The sequence below is a fragment of the Bos indicus genome, chromosome 2 (genome assembly GCF_029378745.1).
Source record: "Bos indicus isolate NIAB-ARS_2022 breed Sahiwal x Tharparkar chromosome 2, NIAB-ARS_B.indTharparkar_mat_pri_1.0, whole genome shotgun sequence".
Classification (NCBI taxonomy): domain Eukaryota; kingdom Metazoa; phylum Chordata; class Mammalia; order Artiodactyla; family Bovidae; genus Bos; species Bos indicus.
In genome coordinates, this window is record NC_091761.1 from 22741915 (window position 1) to 22759484 (window position 17570).

Below are 17570 nucleotides of genomic sequence, written 5' to 3' on the forward strand. Positions count from 1 at the left end.
GGATTTAAACAGTGATGACAACATGTTTGTGAATTAAGTGTAATATTAAGGGCACACAGTTAAAAGTGAGGGAATTACTAATTGCTGGAAGCAGTGGCTTTATGGAAACAAGGTTAAGGCTTGAACTGAGGCTTAAAGGCTTTTTAGAATTTTCAAGAACACAGGGCAGAGGGCACGACAAGCTTGGTGATAAAGGTTCAGGCTTCCCTGATGGCTCAGATGGTAAAGAATCTGCCTGAAACGCAGGAGACCCAGGTTTGATCCCTGCGTCAGGAAGATCCCCTGGAGAGTGGAATGGCTAACCACTCCAGTATTCTTGCCTGGAGAATTCCATGAACAGAGAAGCCTGGTGGGCTACAGTCCATGGAGTCAACAAAGAGTTGGACATAACAGCGTGACTAATATAGGAAAGGAAACAGAAGGCTGGTATTCTCCATATTCTCTCTCTTGGTCTCTTCTGTCTCAGACTTGGCTTGCAGTGCTACAATGCATGAAATATCCCATGCAAACGACTCCATACAGTATTTTTGGGCTTCCCAGGTGGTGCTAGTGGTAAAGAACCTGCCTGCCAATGCAGAAGACATACGAGATGTGGGTTCAATCCCCGCATTGGGAAGATCTCCTAGAGGAGGGCATTGCAATCACTCCAGTTTCTGGCCTGGAGAATCCCATGGACAGAGAAGCCTGGTGGGCTACAGTTCATGGGGTCACACAGAATTGGACACGACTGAGCAACTTAACACACAGCACAGAGTGATTACATATACGGCAGTGAAGGGTTTTGAGAAGACCCTTGTATATGTTAGATAATGGGAATCACTAACATTTTTGAGGCAATCAATGTAAGGTTAATTTGAGGGCGGGAGCAGGAAAGTCTGGAATACTATTTGAGCTACAGAAGTCCAGACAGGGAAAAAAAGCACGCTCTGATTTCTTTCAGAAGGAGCCAACTAACACTCAGTGATTTCTGAATTTGGAAGATACTCCCCTATCAATGCAACTTTAGACTTTGTTATTTCTCTTCTGTTTTATCTGAATGTGTGTATGTTTATCTTTCTCCTCATAAATGGATAATCTGTGGCTTGGAAGTAGGGGCTATGCACTATCTTACGGAATTTGTTGCCGTTCAGTCGCTATGTTGTATCTGACTCTTCGCAACCCCATGGACTGCAGCACGCCAGGCCTCCCTCGTCATCTCCTGGAGTTTGACCAAGTTCATGTCCATTGAATCGGTTGGATTGATGCTATCCAATCATCTCATCCTCTGCCACCCTCTTCTCCTTTTGCCTTCAATCTTTCCCAGCATCAGGGTCTTTTCCAATGAGTCAGCTCCTTGCATCAGGTAGCCAAAGTATTGGAGCTTCAGCTTCAGCATCAGTCCTTCAGTAAATAGTCAGGATTGATTTCCCATAGGATTGGTTGGTTTGATCTCCTTGCTGTCCAAGGGACTCTCAAGAGTCTTCTCCAGCACCACAGTTCGAAAGCATCAATTCTTTGGCACTCAGCCTTCTTTATGGAATAGAGCTCAATAAATTGTGTGGTTTCAGTGGGTAGCTGAAGGAGATTCTGCAAGAAAATTTGTTAGCACCTTGGAACTGGCTGCCAGTGAAAAAGAAAAGAGAGAAATGTGTCCAAGGCAATTTCATGTATGAGCATCTGAGAAAAGGATGAGGAAATTTCTGTCAGAGACAGGAACGTCACAGGGAGAAGGGATCTGGTTCTGTAGAAAGTTATGGGTTTAGCTTTGAACGTTCTGAGTTTGAGGTTAAAGGGAGACGTTCCAGAGGAAGTGACAGTGCTTGATGTAATGGAACTGGAACTCAGGGGACAGGAGACGATACAGAGCTTGGGATTGAATTTAGATATGGCTGAAGTTGCAGGAATGGTGGTGCTTCCTGGGGATGAGTTTGTAAAGAAAAGCTCAGGGAATCCAAACCCAAGTCTGGAGTAACGTTCATCCCTTAGGGGCTGGAAGGAGGAAAAGAAACCCTAACCGTACATTGACCAGTACAGTACTTAGTAGTCACATGTGGCCATCTAAACTTAAATCATGTGTGCTCCTGCTCACTTGTGTCTGACGCTTTGGAGCCTCATGGACTGCAGACCTCCAGACTCCTCTGTTCATGGAATTTTCCAGGGAAGAATACTGGAGTGGATTGCCATTTCTTACTCCAGGGGATCTTCCTAATCCAGGGATCGAACCCTCACCTCTTTTGTCTCTTGCATTGGCAGGTGGGTGCTTTACTACTAACGCCACCTGAGAAGCCCATAAATTTAAATTAATTAAAAACAATAAAAAACTCATTTCTTGGGTCACCATGGCCACATTTCAAGTGCTCGCTAGTCACGTGTGATTAGTGGTTACTGTAATGGATGGTGTCAACAAAATACTATCTTAAAGATTCCAATGACTTCCTTATTGCCAAATCCATGGATTGCCCCTACCCTGATTCTCATTCTTTTTCAGCATTTGACACTGTTAACATTTCCTCCTTAAATTTTCTCCTCCCTTGAAAAGTCACCTGCCCTTTGACTTTCTCTCAAATGAGTATTTCTCTATATCTTTGTAATGCTGTCCAATAAAATAATCTATGATGCTCAGCCCCATCCAGGAGCCCCACTCAAAGTCCACTCATTAGAACAAAAGATACTCCTATCATCCAGGAAATTCCAAGGGATTTAGGAGCTCTGTGTCAAGATACAGGGTAAAAGACCAAATATTTGAACAAAAGATGCTCCTAGTGCCTTATCACTCAGGGAATCACAAGATGTTAGGAGCGCTGTGCCAGGAAGGAGGGGTGGATGGGGGAACAGAGAGCAATATGTCTATTTTCTGTTATTTTATAGGCTCCCAACTCCTTGACCTGCATTTGCGTCTCTTTTTGGCTATGAGTTCAAGTCCGTAATAGGCTGTTGGATATCTCATGGATATCCTGCTAGCACCTCCAACTCAACACATCTAAAATCAAACTCATGATTGTTCATCCCATACTCATTCAGTTTTTCATGTTCTTTATTCCAGCTCATCTTTCCAGTAACTAAAGCTGGAAAACTTAGTCATATGTGAATCATTCTCTCCCTCCCCTCTACCCCTTCAGTCAATCAGCTGCCTGGCCATGCTGATTTACTACCTCTGCCATACACTCGTGTATTAATTTATTATTTTTTGTTTAAAATAATGATTATGAAATATTTAGGTAAACAGGATGGTAATAAATAACACTATCATAAAATAGTATACTCAGCTTAGCTTAAGTAAAACTTGCAAATGCAAACAAAGCCCTTGGCAAATCCATTCAGATCCCATCCTCCTCTCCATGCCAAGGGGGATCACTATTTAAAACTTAGTATTTATCATTCCCATGCAAGATTTATAGTTCTTCTCCACATGTATCCACATATGGCATAGATATATAAGTTGTGTTTTTAAACTTAGTTGTGGTATTCTGTTTATCCTATTATAACTTTTTTCACTTATTATTATTTTTGAGATTTATCTTTGATGAATCATCTCTTTTTATTAAATTTGTTATTTAATGAATATACCATAATTTATTGACCACTATGAATTATAATGTATATATATGCATACATATACACACACACATTTGTATATATAATAAATATGTGTGTGTGTGTGTGTGTGTGTGTGTGTGTGTGTGTGTGAATAGTTGCTTTCATTTTCTTACTTGACCTCTAGAGTTGAAATGGAGTAATGACATGGTGCAGCATTTCAGGCATTTTTGGTTAATTGGAAAAATTCTATTCCTTGTGGCAGGTATTATAAAATAAAAACTTTTCAATATTTTCTAAAATTCTATCCAACTTGCTCTCTGCCATTTCATTCTTTATTTTTTCCCCTTTCTTTTTTCTCCTCTAACTAGGCCTTAGGTATGGTTGCCTATTTTGAGAATAGTTAGTAGGTATGTCTGGTTTATAGGATTAAAGGATAGAAAAAGGGAATTCCTTGGCAGTCTAGTGGTTAGGACTCAGTGCTTTCACTGTCATGGCCCAGAAGATTCCACAAGCCATGAGGTGTGGGGGAAAAAAAAAACCCATTATAAGATAGAGATTTAATCATGAAATAAAGTATGTTACACTTCATGTTGAAAGTGACTGTTCATCATTGAGGGACAACTCACCTTAATGGCATCAGGTTTATTTAGTTTTAAGTAAGGTATTATTAATTTAAGTAAATATTTAATATTTAAGTAAAGCTAACCCATAAGTTTCCTAAGTACAACCAAGAGAATTTCTAGCATTTTATATTACTCTAAGAAAGATAACTGACAAGTACTTCCCTGTACTTTATATTCTTCTAACACAGATTATTAAAAATGTTGAAATACATAATCCATCTTTTCTTAGAAAACTGCAACAACTTAGAAATATGTCAGTGGACTAAGCTTCCTGGACTGACATGAAGACAACTTTAGAATTATTGCAAATAATTTAGAAAATTTAGAATACCCAGGGATGTCAATAGCCTGGATAAACAGAATGGGATTTCATGAATTATAAAAATATCTGTCCTTTTGCACCACACTGATATCATTGGTATGGAGCTTGAATGAAAATGAGGGTCTAACTCAGTTGGAAAATGTGATCTTGAAAGAGGTGAGCTATCATTAGGTCAAAGAAATTTTACCATATAGTATTTATTGGTTAATTGTAATTTTTTACTTCATCATTCATTTTTCCACAAGATAATAGTCTTGACAGTTTTTTGGTTTAGTATTAATTAAACATCCACAGCATGTTCAGTATTGGTTAGAGCATTAAAAATATATGACCCCTGATGGGAATACCAGACCACCTGATCTGCCTCTTGAGAAATTTGTATGCAGGTCAGGAAGCAACAGTTAGAACTGGGCATGGAACAACAGACTGGTTCCAAATAGGAAAAGGAGTTCGTCAAGGCTGTATGTATATTGTCACCCTATTTATTTAACTTATATGCAGAGTACATCAATGATGCTAAAGCTGAAACTCCAGTACTTTGGCCACCTCATGCAAAGAGTTGACTCATTGGAAAAGACTCTGATGCTGGGAGGGATTGGGGGCAGGAGGAGAAGGGGACAACAGAGGATGAGATGGCTGAATGGCATCGCTGACTCGATGGACGTGCGTCTCAGTGAACTCCGGGAGTTGGTGATGGACAGGGAGGCCTGGCGTGCTGCGATTCATGGGGTCGCAAAGAGTTGGACACGACTGAGCGACTGATCTGATCTGATCTGAGAGTACATCATGAGAAACGCTGGACTGGAAGAAACACAAGCTGGAATCAAGATTGCCGGGAGAAATATCAATAACCTCAGATATGCACATGACACCACCCTTATGGCAGAAAGTGAAGAGGAACTAAAAAGCCTCTTAATGAAAGTGAAAGTGGAGAGTGAAAAAGTTGGCTTAAAGCTCAACATTCAGAAAATGAAGATCATGGCATCCAGTCCCACCACTTCATGGGAAATAGATGGGGAAACAGTGGAAACAGTGTCAGACTTTATTTTTCTGGGCTCCAAAATCACTGCAGATGGTGACTGCAGCCATGAAATTAAAAGACGCTTACTCCTTGGAAGGAAAGTTATGACCAATCTAGATAGCATATTCAAAAGCAGAGACATTACTTTGCCAACAAAGGTCCGTCTAGTCAGGGCTATGGTTTTTCCTGTGGTCATGTATGGATGTGAGAGTTGGACTGTGAAGAAGGCTGAGCGCCGAAGAATTGATGCTTTTGAACTGTGGTATTGGAGAAGACTCTTGAGAGTCCCTTGGACTGCAAGGAGATCCAGCCAGTCCATTCTGAAGGAGATCAGCCCTGGGATTTCTTTGGAAGGAATGATGCTGAAGCTGAAACTCCAGTACTTTGGCCACCTCATGCGAAGAGTTGACTCATTGGAAAAGACTCTGATGCTGGGAGGGATTGGGGGCAGGAGGAGAAGGGGACGACAGAGGATGAGATGGCTAGATGGCATCACTGACTCGATGGACGTGAGTCTGAGTGAACTCCAGGAGTTGGTGATGGACAGGGAGGCCTGGCGCGCTTAGATTCATGGGGTCGCAAAGAGTCGGACACGACTGAGCGACTGATCTGATCTGGTCTGAACACAAGTAGTTCACATTCTAAGATTTGGTTTAAAAATGATCTCCATTATAAATATGTATTGTTTTTATCTACTTTATTGTTTTCTTTATTTTTTCTCATCTCTTTATTTTTTATATAATGGGCAAGTCTCTTAAGCTTATCATTTAAGACTTGATATGTTGATTTGTGAGACTGACACGTGGATTTAAAGCATGACTCCGCTATTTATTTAAAAATGACAGAGGCTCAAAACCTTGCTAGCCTCTGTTTCCTCATCTATAAAATGATGCCCCATGATACTTATGATACTCATGATTCTTAGGGTTGTGATGGTTAAAGATGCAAAGGAGTTGGCATATAGCAAAAGCTCAAAAGTGTTAGTTCCAAGGGATATGGCTTTTGAGGTGTATTTTTGAGAAAGCAGGGATGTGAAATATGAAAGAGGTTAAGTACACCTAGTCAACCTCAACTAGAATACTCCTGAAATATGTTAGTGATTACCTAAGGTGAACAAGTTGAAGATTCTTGAAATCCAGTGTGCACAGGTTAAAGAGATTCAGAGGTAGGTAAAAGGTGGATCACCAGTCACATCCACAGCTGGGTATTCTTTTTCCCTTCATTCTTTCTGGAGTTATTTCTCCACTGATCTCCAGTAGCAAATTGGGCATCTACTGACCTGGGGAGTTTCTCTTTCAGTATCCTATCATTTTGCCTTTTCATACTGTTCATGGGGTTCTCAAGGCAAGAATACTGAAGTGGATTGCCATTCCCTTCTCCAGTGGACCACATTCTGACTGGTGATAGAAGCAAGGTCCTTTGCTGTAAAGAGTAATATTGCATAGGAACCTGGAATGTCAGGTCCATGAATCAAGGCAAACTGGAAGTGGTCAAACGGGAGATGGCAAAAGTGAACGTCGACATTCTAGGAATCAGTGAACTGAAATGGACTGGAATGGGTGACTTTAACTCAGATTACCATTATGTCTACTACTGCGGGCAGGAATCCCTCAGAAGAAATGGAGTAGCCATCATGGTCAACAAAAGAGTCCGAAATGCAGTACTTGGATGCAATCTCAATAACGACAGAATGATCTCTGTTCGTTTCCAAGGCAAACCATTCAATATCACAGTAATCCAAGTCTATGCCCTGACCAGTAATGCTGAAGAAGCTGAAGTTGAACGGTTCTATGAAGACCTACGAGACCTTTTAGAACTAACACCCCAAAAAGATGTCCTTTTCATTATAGGGGACTGGAATGCAAAAGTAGGAAGTCAAGAAACACCTGGAGTAACAGGCAAATTTGGCCTTGGAATACAGAATGAAACAGGGCAAAGACTAGTTTTGCCAAGAAAATGCACTGGTCATAACAAACACCCTCTTCCAACAACACAAGAGAAGACTCTATACATGGACATCACCAGATGGTCAACACCGAAATCAGATTGATTATATTCTTTGCAGCCAAAGATGGAGAAGCTCTATACAGTCAGCAAAAACAAGACCAGGAGCTGACTGAGGCTCAGATCATGAACTCCTTATTGCCAAATTCAGACCTAATTGAAGAAAGTAGGGAAAACCACAGGACCATTCAGGTATGACCTAAATCAAATCCCTTATGATTATATAGTGGAAGTGAGAAATAGATTTAAGGGCCTAGATCTGATAGACAGAGTGCCTGATGAACTATGGAATGAGGTTCGTGACATTGTACAGGAGACATGAATCAAGACCATCCCCATGGAAAAGAAATGCAAAAAAGCAAAATGGCTATCTGGGAAGGCCTTACAAATAGCTGTGAAAAGAAGAGAAGTGAAAAGCAAAGGAGAAAAGGAAAGATATACCCATGTGAATGCAGAGTTCCAAAGAATAGCAAGAAGAGATAAGAAAGCCTTCTTCAGCGATCAATGAAAAGAAATAGAGGAAAACAACAGAATGGGAAAGAGTAGAGATCTCTTCAAGAAAATTAGAGATACCAAGGGAACATCTCATGCAAAGATGGGCTCGATAAAGGACAGAAATGGTATGGACCTAACAGAAGCAGAAGATATTAAGAAGAGGTGGCAAGAATACACAGAAGAACTGTACAAAAAAGATCTTCACGACCCAGATAATCACGATGGTGTGATCACTGACCTAGAGCCAGACATCCTGGAATGTGAAGTCAAGTGGGCCTTAGAAAGCATCCCTACGAACAAAGCTAGTGGAGGTGATAGAATTCCAGTTGAGCTATTCCAAATCCTGAAAGATGATGCTGTGAAAGTGCTACACTCAATATGCCAGCAAATTTGGAAAACTCAGCAGTGGCCACAGGACTGGAAAAGGTCAGTTTTCATTCCAATCCCAAAGAAGCGCAATGCCAAAGAGTGCTCAAACTACTGCACAATTGCACTCATCTCACACGCTAGTAAAGTAATGCTCAAAATTCTCCAAGCCAGGCTTCAGCAATGGAGAATGAACTTGAACTTCCTGATGTTCAAGCTGGTTTTAGAAAAGGCAGAGGAACCAGAGATCAAATTGCCAACATCTGCTGGATCATGGAAAAAGCAAGAGAGTTCCAGAAAAACATCTATTTCTGCTTTATTGACTATGCCAAAGCCTTTGACTGTGTGGATCACAATAAACGGTGGAAAATTCTGAAAGAGATGGGAATTCCAGACCACCTGATCTGCCTCTTGAGAAATTTGTATGCAGGTCAGGAAGCAACAGTTAGAACTGGACATGAAACAACAGACTTATTCCAAATAGGAAAAGGAGTTTGTCAAGGCTGTATACTGTCACCCTATTTATTTAACTTATACGCAGAGTACATCATGAGAAATGCTGGACTGGAAGAAACACAAGCCGGAATCAAGATTGCCAAGAAAAATATCAATAACCTCAGATATGCAGATGACACCACGCTTATGGCAGAAAGTGAAGAGGAACTAAAAAGCCTCTTGATGAAAGTGAAAGAGGAGAGTGAAAAAATTGACTTAAAGCTCAACATTCAGAAAACTAAGATCATGGCATCCAGTCCCATCACTTCATGGGAAATAGATGGGGAAACAGTGGAAACAGTGTCAGACTTTATTTTTCTGGGCTCCAAAATCACTGCAGATGGTGACTGCAGCCATGAAATTAAAAGATGCTTACTTCTTGGAAGGAAAGTTATGACCAACCTAGATAGCATATTGAAAAGCAGAGACATTACTTTGCCAACAAAGGTCCGTCTAGTCAAGGCTATGGTTTTTCCTGTGGTCATGTATGGATGTGAGAGTTGGACTGTGAAGAAGGCTGAGCGCCGAAGAATTGATGCTTTTGAACTGTGGTATTGGAGAAGACTCTTGAGAGTCCCTTGGACTGCAAGGAGATCCAGCCAGTCCATTCTGAAGGAGATCAGCCCTGGGATTTCTTTGGAAGGAATGATGCTGAAGCTGAAACTCCAGTACTTTGGCCACCTCATGCGAAGAGTTGACTCATTGGAAAAGACTCTGATGCTGGGAGGGATTGGGGGCAGGAGGAGAAGGGGATGACAGAGAATGAGATGGCTAGATGGCATCACTGACTCGATGGACGTAAGTCTGAGTGAACTCCGGGAGTTGGTGATGGACAGGGAGGCCTGGCATGCTGGGATTCATGGGGTCGCAGAGTCGGACACGACTGAGCGACTGAACTGAACTGAAAAGGTGGATCAGGATCATAGGAACAAAGGTTATGTTAAGTAGACATGGATTTAGGTGCAACTATACAAAATTGCTGGAGAAGGCAATGCCAACCCACTCTAGTACTCTTGCCTGGAGCATCCCATGGACGTAGGAGCCTGGTAGGCTACAGTCCATGGGGTTGCTAAGAGTTGGACATGACTGAGTGACTCCACTTTCACTTTTCACTTTCATGCATTGGAGAAGGAAATGGCAACCCACTCCAGTATCTTTGCCTGCAGAATCCCAGGGACAGAGGAGCCTGTTGGGCTGCCATCTATGGGGTCGCAGAGAGTCAGACACAACTGACATGACTTAGCAGCAGAAGCAGCAGCATACAAAACTGCCACCTTTTTAGACAACAGTGGGTGAATACTGGTAATTGCATATTGTTCACTTAATAGATGTTAAGAAGGGAAGAAAGGTAGTAGGGACTGTGAAGGAAAGGGGTGTGGTGCAGTTGACCAGGGCTGTCGCTGCTTTTAATATAGAATGGGTAGGCTCTTGCAGATGTGAATCAAGTATTATTTAGTGGCTTCTCTTTGGAAAGAAAGAGGGTACTGAAAATGGGTGAAGGGGTTCATGCCAGTGGGTCTTTGAGGCCCTCTGACATTCACCACAGTTTCCAAAAGATTTAACTTATAAAAACACATGTAAGATGAAAAAAAAATAAGTGAGGAAATTGAGAAAAAGTGACATTCAGATCTGCTGCTGTGATATAAACAGTGGCCAGCAAGGGGTTCCTCAAATCATCTTTGGAAAGAAGACAGTATAAATAATACCTAGCATAAGCAAGTGCAATTTCTGAGTTCCTATGTAATGTAACAGTGGGTGCCATTGAGAGGCTATCTTCCACAGAGAAAATACCTTTTAATTAACACAAACTGCATTTCAAGATTTGGCTACAGTACTGAAATAGCTCAGAGAACATGATCTTTTCAGAGACTACCTTTGTTTCCAGCTTTAAGATACTCCATGAGTGACTCTTTTCAGTGTCTGAGCAGGTCCTCTGAATCTGATTAAGCAGTAGTGATACTTTTGGTAGTTGTGTCTCTTAAGAGCACTGCAGTTATAAAAGTAGAATAGTTAGCTCTGGTAGGTTATTACTGTTTTTTTCAATTAGATTACATGAAGTGTTTCTGCATCTTGTCAGAATGGTCTATGGACCAAAAATGTTTGAAAATGATTTTTTTTTAAATTTCCATTTGTCAATTTGTATCACTGAGGAAACAAACTGAGTTTCTGTGGCCAAGTACTTTGCTTCCTATGGGTGGCTAGACTAAGGCTTTGTGAAAGGGGCATGGAAGTCTTATGCTTAGACTCATAAACCACATCCCCATTCCTAGAAAAGCACCTGAAAATGTCTGAAATATCTCTACTAGGCAAAGAACTATTCTCTATCCAGTACATCCATGTAAGTAGAAAAAGTGACAATGCTAACTTCCCTCCCTCTCTCCCACTCCACTAGTTTTCATTTGTCCTCCCTCAAGCTTTCCATCCCTTTTTCTTTTTCAATTATCAGCTTATTCTATAACACTTTTCCTTCAGAATTTAAGTGTAAAATGGTACAGGGTTTATACAATTTGCTTTTAAAAAGTGATTCTTCTACTTATATATGAGACCCAAAATTGTGTTAGATCAACTTCATTCATGGATTCAGAACTTTTTTGTTTTTGCCTGTTTGTGGTTTTTAAGTCATTTCCTTGGGAATTCTATCTTTTGCACAATTAAGTGCCCATTAATCATACAATGTTTCTGATTCAGTGAGCAGAAGATGGAAATAGAAGAAATGAGATGCAAACTCCATCTTTCACATAAGGATTCTTAAATTCTTGTCAGTGCACACAAAACCTTATTGAAGTCTTTGGACTTTACAACTCCAGCCCCCAGTACAACTTTATTTACTAACAATCACAATTGGAACACTAATTTTTGGAGCCAGAGTTCTAATAAAAAGTGTATTGTGGGCAGCATATCCACCTCTTTGAGTTTAACCTCTTTCTTGGCAATTAGATCCAGTGTGTAATAGGCAGACATGTCTCTTGGCAAAACATACACAGATAAAATTCAGGATTTCTCCTACCCAGGATGACATCAAGGTATCATGGATGCCAAAGAGCAAAGGTGTGTTAACCTAGCCAGTAAGTGAAATGAGATTTCAAATGAATGGTCCAAGAAAAAAAAGATACTTCATTGAGATTCACTATTTTTAAAATGTTGGCAATTATTGCTGGGCTTTTTCAGATATTTCACTTGCTACCAAGACGATTAAATAATGTTTGTGCAACAAAATGATTATGTGACTGAATTTTTTTAAGGATTCTGTCCTTTTGAATATATACACTATATGTTAAATGAAATATACTTGTCTGTTTCAGTGCCACTGGCCAGAATGAAAGCTCTCCTATCTGTGAGGTGAATTTCCAAGATTCCTGTTTAAAATGCCTGCTTCCAGGGTACGTAAAAGTGGAAGACAGTTTGGAAACCAGGGGCAAAGGGCGATGAGAACGAGGTGGCTCAGACTGAATCTAAGAGCTGAATGTGTGTGAGAGAAAATCCTCCTCCAGCCTCGGAGGGGGTGTCTCCCCCAATACCAGCTCCCTCCCCCCGGGCTTGCGGGGCGGGCCTGGTTTGCTCAGTAGCAGCAGCGGCCGCAGCAGCAGCCCGGGGGCTGAGCGGCAGCGGCCTCCAGGCAGCGAAGGGAAGCGGCGGCTCGGAGAGCCTGAGGCCCTGGGGAGATCCGGCTACTGCCAGGATGGAGAAAGCACCGAGTGGAGCCCGAGCCTTCGGGGACGGGATCTCCTCCCCAGCTCAGCTCCCCCACGGCTTGCCGGGGCGTGCTCCGAGCGCCTACAAGATGGAAGAGGCCTGCGTTTTGCCCTGGCAGCGGCAGCCGACGAACGAGGCGGGCACAGCGGGGTAACAGGCTAGCTTTGGCCGCTCTCGGGAACCTACGCCGCCACGGCCGCTCATTGTCTCTCCCCTTCCACCCGAGGGGCAAACAGGAAGCGTGCCGCCAGGCAGAGTGACGGACGGGCGTCTGGGCCAATGAGAGCTGGCGACGAAGAGCGTGATGGCAAATGAGCGCGGAGAAGAGGGGCGGAACTTCCGGGCGGGCTGTCACCCTCTTCCCCCCTTTTGGGCTGGAGGCTCCACCTTTTGTGTTTCCCGCACAGTCAATCAAAATAGGAAAAAAAAAATCCCCGGACCGCTCCGGCCGTGTCCGCCGCCGCTTCCCGCATCCTCTCCCGCCGCCGCCGCCTTCGCTCCTCACCATGTGTAAGGCGGCGGGGAGCCCCGCCTGAGGTGCCCTATAACACACTATGACCGGTACGTAAAACCGAGAGAGAGCAACCCTTGCTGCTGCCGTCGCCGCCGCTGCCGCCGACAACAGCCAGCCGCGGGCTGCCGCCGCCGGCTCCCGGCTCCCTGTGTGCGACCGAGTGTCTGTGAGAGGCAGAAAGCCGCAATCCCCTCCGCCTCCCTCCCCTCCCCGCCAGCTACCGTCCACCCTTCAAGCCCCAGCAACGCAGTGTCCCCGCCGGGCCCGGGGCGGGCGGCCCGGTCCGCCGGGAGCGCATCCCCCTGTGTGCGGGCGCGGGCGGCGGTCGGGCGGGCGTGTGAGTGACTGACGGTGCGAGAGGAGCGAGCGCGAGTGAGAGCGAGCAGCGCGAAGGGAAAGGGGAGGAGAGGAGAGGAGAGGGGGCAGGGGCAGCGCGGGGAGGAGGAGGAGGAGGGAAAGAGGAGGAGGAGGAGGGTTACAGGCAGCGGCGGGCGGGGGCAGCAGCAGGAGGGGAGGAGGGAGCCGCCGCCGCCGCCGCCGCCGCCGCCGCCGGGGGGCGGGTGGGGGAGGGGAAGGGGACTCGGTCCGGGCTTTCGGAGTAATTTCGCCTCGGCCCGCGGGCCCCCTCCCTCTCCTCCACCCGCCTTCCTCCCCACCCCCACCCCCCCGCGCTGTGCCTGCAGCTCCCGAAAAGCCCGTGAAACAAGAGGAAATGGCTGCCTTGGACGTGGACAGCGGCGGCGGCGGCGGCGGCCACGGCGAGTATCTGCAGCAGCAGCAGCAGCACGGAAACGGCGCGGTGGCGGCGGCGGCGGCGGCGGCCCAGGTGAGGAGCGGCTTAGCCCCGGCCCGGCTCCCCCCTCGCGCCGCTTTCTCCTCCCCTCGCCTCTCCCCTCCCTCCGCGCCTCTCTCCTCCCCTCCCCCCGCCCCGGGAGCTGCCCGCCCGAGGCGCCAACGCTCCGACCCCGCCCGCGCTCCCCCGCCCGCCGCCTTTTTGTGTGAGAGAGTGAGTGTGTGTGTGTGTGTGTGTGTGCGCGCGCTTGTGAGAGAGTGTGCGCCCTCCCGGGGGTGGGTTCCGGGCGGAAGGTGGAGGCCCGGCGCGCAGTCCGCCGCCCGCCTTCCCGCGGACGGTGGGGCCGGTGTGCGTGCGAGCGGGCGGGCGCGAGCCGGAGTCGAGGAGGAGGAGGAGGAGAGCGCGGGCTGGCGCTCGCCCGGGCGCTGCCTGCGAGGCCAGAGTCGCACTTCCTGTGCGAGCGGCGGCCCGGCCCTAACCGCCACCCCCTCCCCCTGTCTCCCTCTCTGAACCCGCCCATCGGGGGTAGGACACTCAGCCGTCACCGCTCGCTCTGCTGGCCGCTACCTGCAGCAAGATAGGGCCGCCATCGCCGGGCGACGACGAGGAGGAGGCGGCCGCCGCAGCCGGGGCCCCCGCCGCCGCCGCCGCCGGAGCGGTAAGTCTCGCGCGCGCGGCCCGCCCCCGCCGAGGCCCAGCGCCCGCCATCCCGGGCCCGCGGCGGCCCGCCCGCCCTCCAGGCCTCCCCGGCGCCCGCGCCTGCCGCGAGACGGGCGGCCGCGCGGCCGGGCACCTTTCCTGCTCTTTGGCGTGCTTGGTTTGGATCAGAAGTCAGCCCAGGCTTTCTCTAAATTGTCACTGCAGCACCTCCATCCACATTCACTACAAAATGAAGTCTGAGAGGGTGGGGGTAGAGGCCTCCAAAATGGATGTTTGAGCAATTCATATCAGTGCTGAAAACTCCTTCGCCGAACGCTACAAAAATTTCAAGCACAGCCTATCGGCCATAGATAGTATCAACTGCAGAGCCAGTGTCTTTAGCTTTTAGTGTTTTTTGGACTCAGAGCTTTTTCTGCTGGGAGTTACTAGATCTTACTGACTTAAATGTTAAATTTTTTTTTATTAAAGGAATGATGGTGTACTCTTTTGTATACAGGAATGAACACCTTTTGAGTGCTTTTTAAATGGCCATTCCAAATGATCGAATTTTAGTTTTTGCAGGCTACTTAAATTTGCAGTAATTGTTCTTAAATGGAGTTTAAGTGATTGTTGGAATCGGTGAAGTTATTTAGATAATATCTTGGCTTTTTAAGTTGAATAAGAAGAAACAGAAGTACGTATAAGGAATTATATTTACATGAATGCTAATGCAACCACGCTTACAGTTGAATTTGGTTGGCAAAGCTATATTTTCATTTATTGTGGTTGCTAGTCTGATGGAATGTGGTGGGGTTCTTCTTTTTGGGTTTTTAGTTCGTCTGGGGCAGGGGGAGGAGCTGGTCAGAGTTGGAGGAGGGCTTAATACAAATTAGCTAGAAACAGTTTTTTAAGATTATTGTGAAGTTTACATTCGTTTGAATTTTTGTTGTTGCATTAGTTTAACATGTAGATGTGTTCACTTATTAAAATAATTGAAACTGCTTACATTATTGTTTGTGTGTTTTTTTTCATGTGGATTATAGGAATTGGTCTGTGTTGTAATATTTTGAATTGTCACTGTAGACGAAAAAGTTTTAGTCTGCAGGAAATTCTTAGTATTCCAAGACATTAAACGTGAAGCTGTTGTTCAGCTGAATAATTATTGTTAAATATTGTATTTGTAATTTTAGTGCTTGAAATTATACTGTAGAGGGATGTGAATAGATTTACTGACTTAAAAGTATGATTTTAGGTTTTGTTCTTTTGTAACCAGGTTGAGATGTAAAGGCATAAAATTGTGTAAATGAGATGCATTGTTACTTTTAAACAAATTTATGGAGTGGTAAACCTCTTTTATGAACTATGTCCCTTTAGGCCCACAGTGCCAAAAAAAAAAAGTTAAAAAACACTACATGAGTAAAATTGCAAGGCAGTTTGCTTCTACTTATCTTTTTAAGTATTTCAAATAGAACAAAAAACTTTTTGTAACTGCACCTTAACCAAGTTTAGGTATCAGCTCAGTGATTGGGGGAGGAGAGAAGTGAAGGAGGAAGTTAGGAGTAGAATATATGTATATATATCTGTATATGTAAGTCTAACTGGAGGAATAGGATACTGTCTCCAGCCTTAGCCTGCTGTGGCCATAGACTTGTAGGGAAGTTGTTTCCCTGCCTCTTCAGCTCCTCCTCTAACTACCAAATCTCTACTGACATCACATTTCCCGCCAGATGAACATGAACCACAATCACTCTAAGTACTTTTTCTTTGTATGTTTGGTATCTGTGCATAAAATTTTTCACTGAGTAAAAATTAGTATGACTGTCTTGAGTGTGTTTGCCTTAACAAACTGGAAAATTATTTTTCCAGTTCAAAAATGAATTTTAGATATGGACATCTCAGTAGATAAGAGAAATTTTAAGTGATTTCATGGAAGTTTTCTGCACGTTAAAAATGTGCTTGGATGTTGTGACTTCCCTCAAATTACTAGGAATTATGAGAGGTTTTATTATGAGAGAGCTTTTGTAGGTGTGCTCTCTAAAAATTTTATTTTGGGTTTATTTTGTATTTATAGAAAAGTTGCAAAGAGAACTGAAAGTTACCTTTTATCCTTCACCCAGCTTCCTCTAATAACTGATATAACTAACCATGGAGAAGGAAATGGCAACCCACTCCAGTGTTCTTGCCTGGAGAATCCCAGGGATGGGGGAGCCTGGTGGGCTGCGGTCTATGGGGTCGCACAGAGTCGGACACGACTGAAGCGACTTAGCAGCAACCATGGTTCATTTGTCAAAACTAGAAAATTAACATTGGTAGTGTTATTAATTATAGACTTTTTTCTGATATCACTCCATTTTCTGTTCTAGGATCCAATTCAGGATACCACATTGCATATAGTATTATTGTGTTTAAGGTCAAGTTGAAATACACAACTTTCTACTTAAAACTTTTAAATGCAACTTTATACTAGTTTGGTATTTTAGGATTAAAGGGGCATTGAAAAGCCAATAACTGAACTACAGACTTGCTTTACATATTTTCAGTTTAGAATTTGTTATGATTTGTGTTCATCCTGGATCCTGGCCAAGAATTTTTGGCACCCTCAGTATAGTGCTGAATAGGTCTAATCACAAAGCAGTCTCACCTGTAATGTCCCACAGCATAGACTCTCAAAATTGATTTGATGGCAGGATTTTTATGTTTTATTATTTAAAGTTGTGTAGTGAGTTTTAGTAGTTAATCAAGAAATAGAAAAGGATGAACTTTATGAGGTATTAACTCATCCAGTTTACATTTGTGTGAACCTGTGAATTACTCATTTGCACTTTAGTATTAATAAGCTGTGTAAGTAAGTGTTATGAAAGACATTGCCTAAATTTTAGTTTAACTTGTAATGTTTCATTTATTACATAAATGTTCGTGAATTACAAAGTGAATAATAACTTATATAAAAAAGGTTATTTTGACTGTTACTTCAGATAAGAGTTACACTATCATTGTAAGGAATTCACTGGGTAATCGATTTTATATTTGTAGTCTATGTTCTTTACTGTTCCCTTTGAAGATTTTAAGAAACTTCAGTACTTGCCCTG

The 17570-nt window shown here is 43.9% G+C and overlaps 1 protein-coding gene across 2 annotated transcripts in view; it reads left to right on the forward strand.

Moving 5' to 3' along the window:
• Positions 1-12391: 12391 nt before the first annotated feature.
• SP3 (Sp3 transcription factor) overlaps positions 12392-17570 on the forward strand; it is a 58300-nt gene continuing 53121 nt past the window's right edge. The window contains exons 1-3 of one of the 2 annotated variants that reach the window (XM_070803199.1): positions 12392-13096; positions 13733-13875; positions 14372-14500. In XM_070803199.1, the coding sequence (XP_070659300.1) occupies positions 13090-13096; positions 13733-13875; positions 14372-14500 (279 nt within the window). In that variant the 5' untranslated portion in view covers positions 12392-13089. The remainder of the gene's footprint in view (positions 13097-13732; positions 13876-14371; positions 14501-17570) is intronic. The other variant, XM_070803198.1, reaches the window with a different exon arrangement.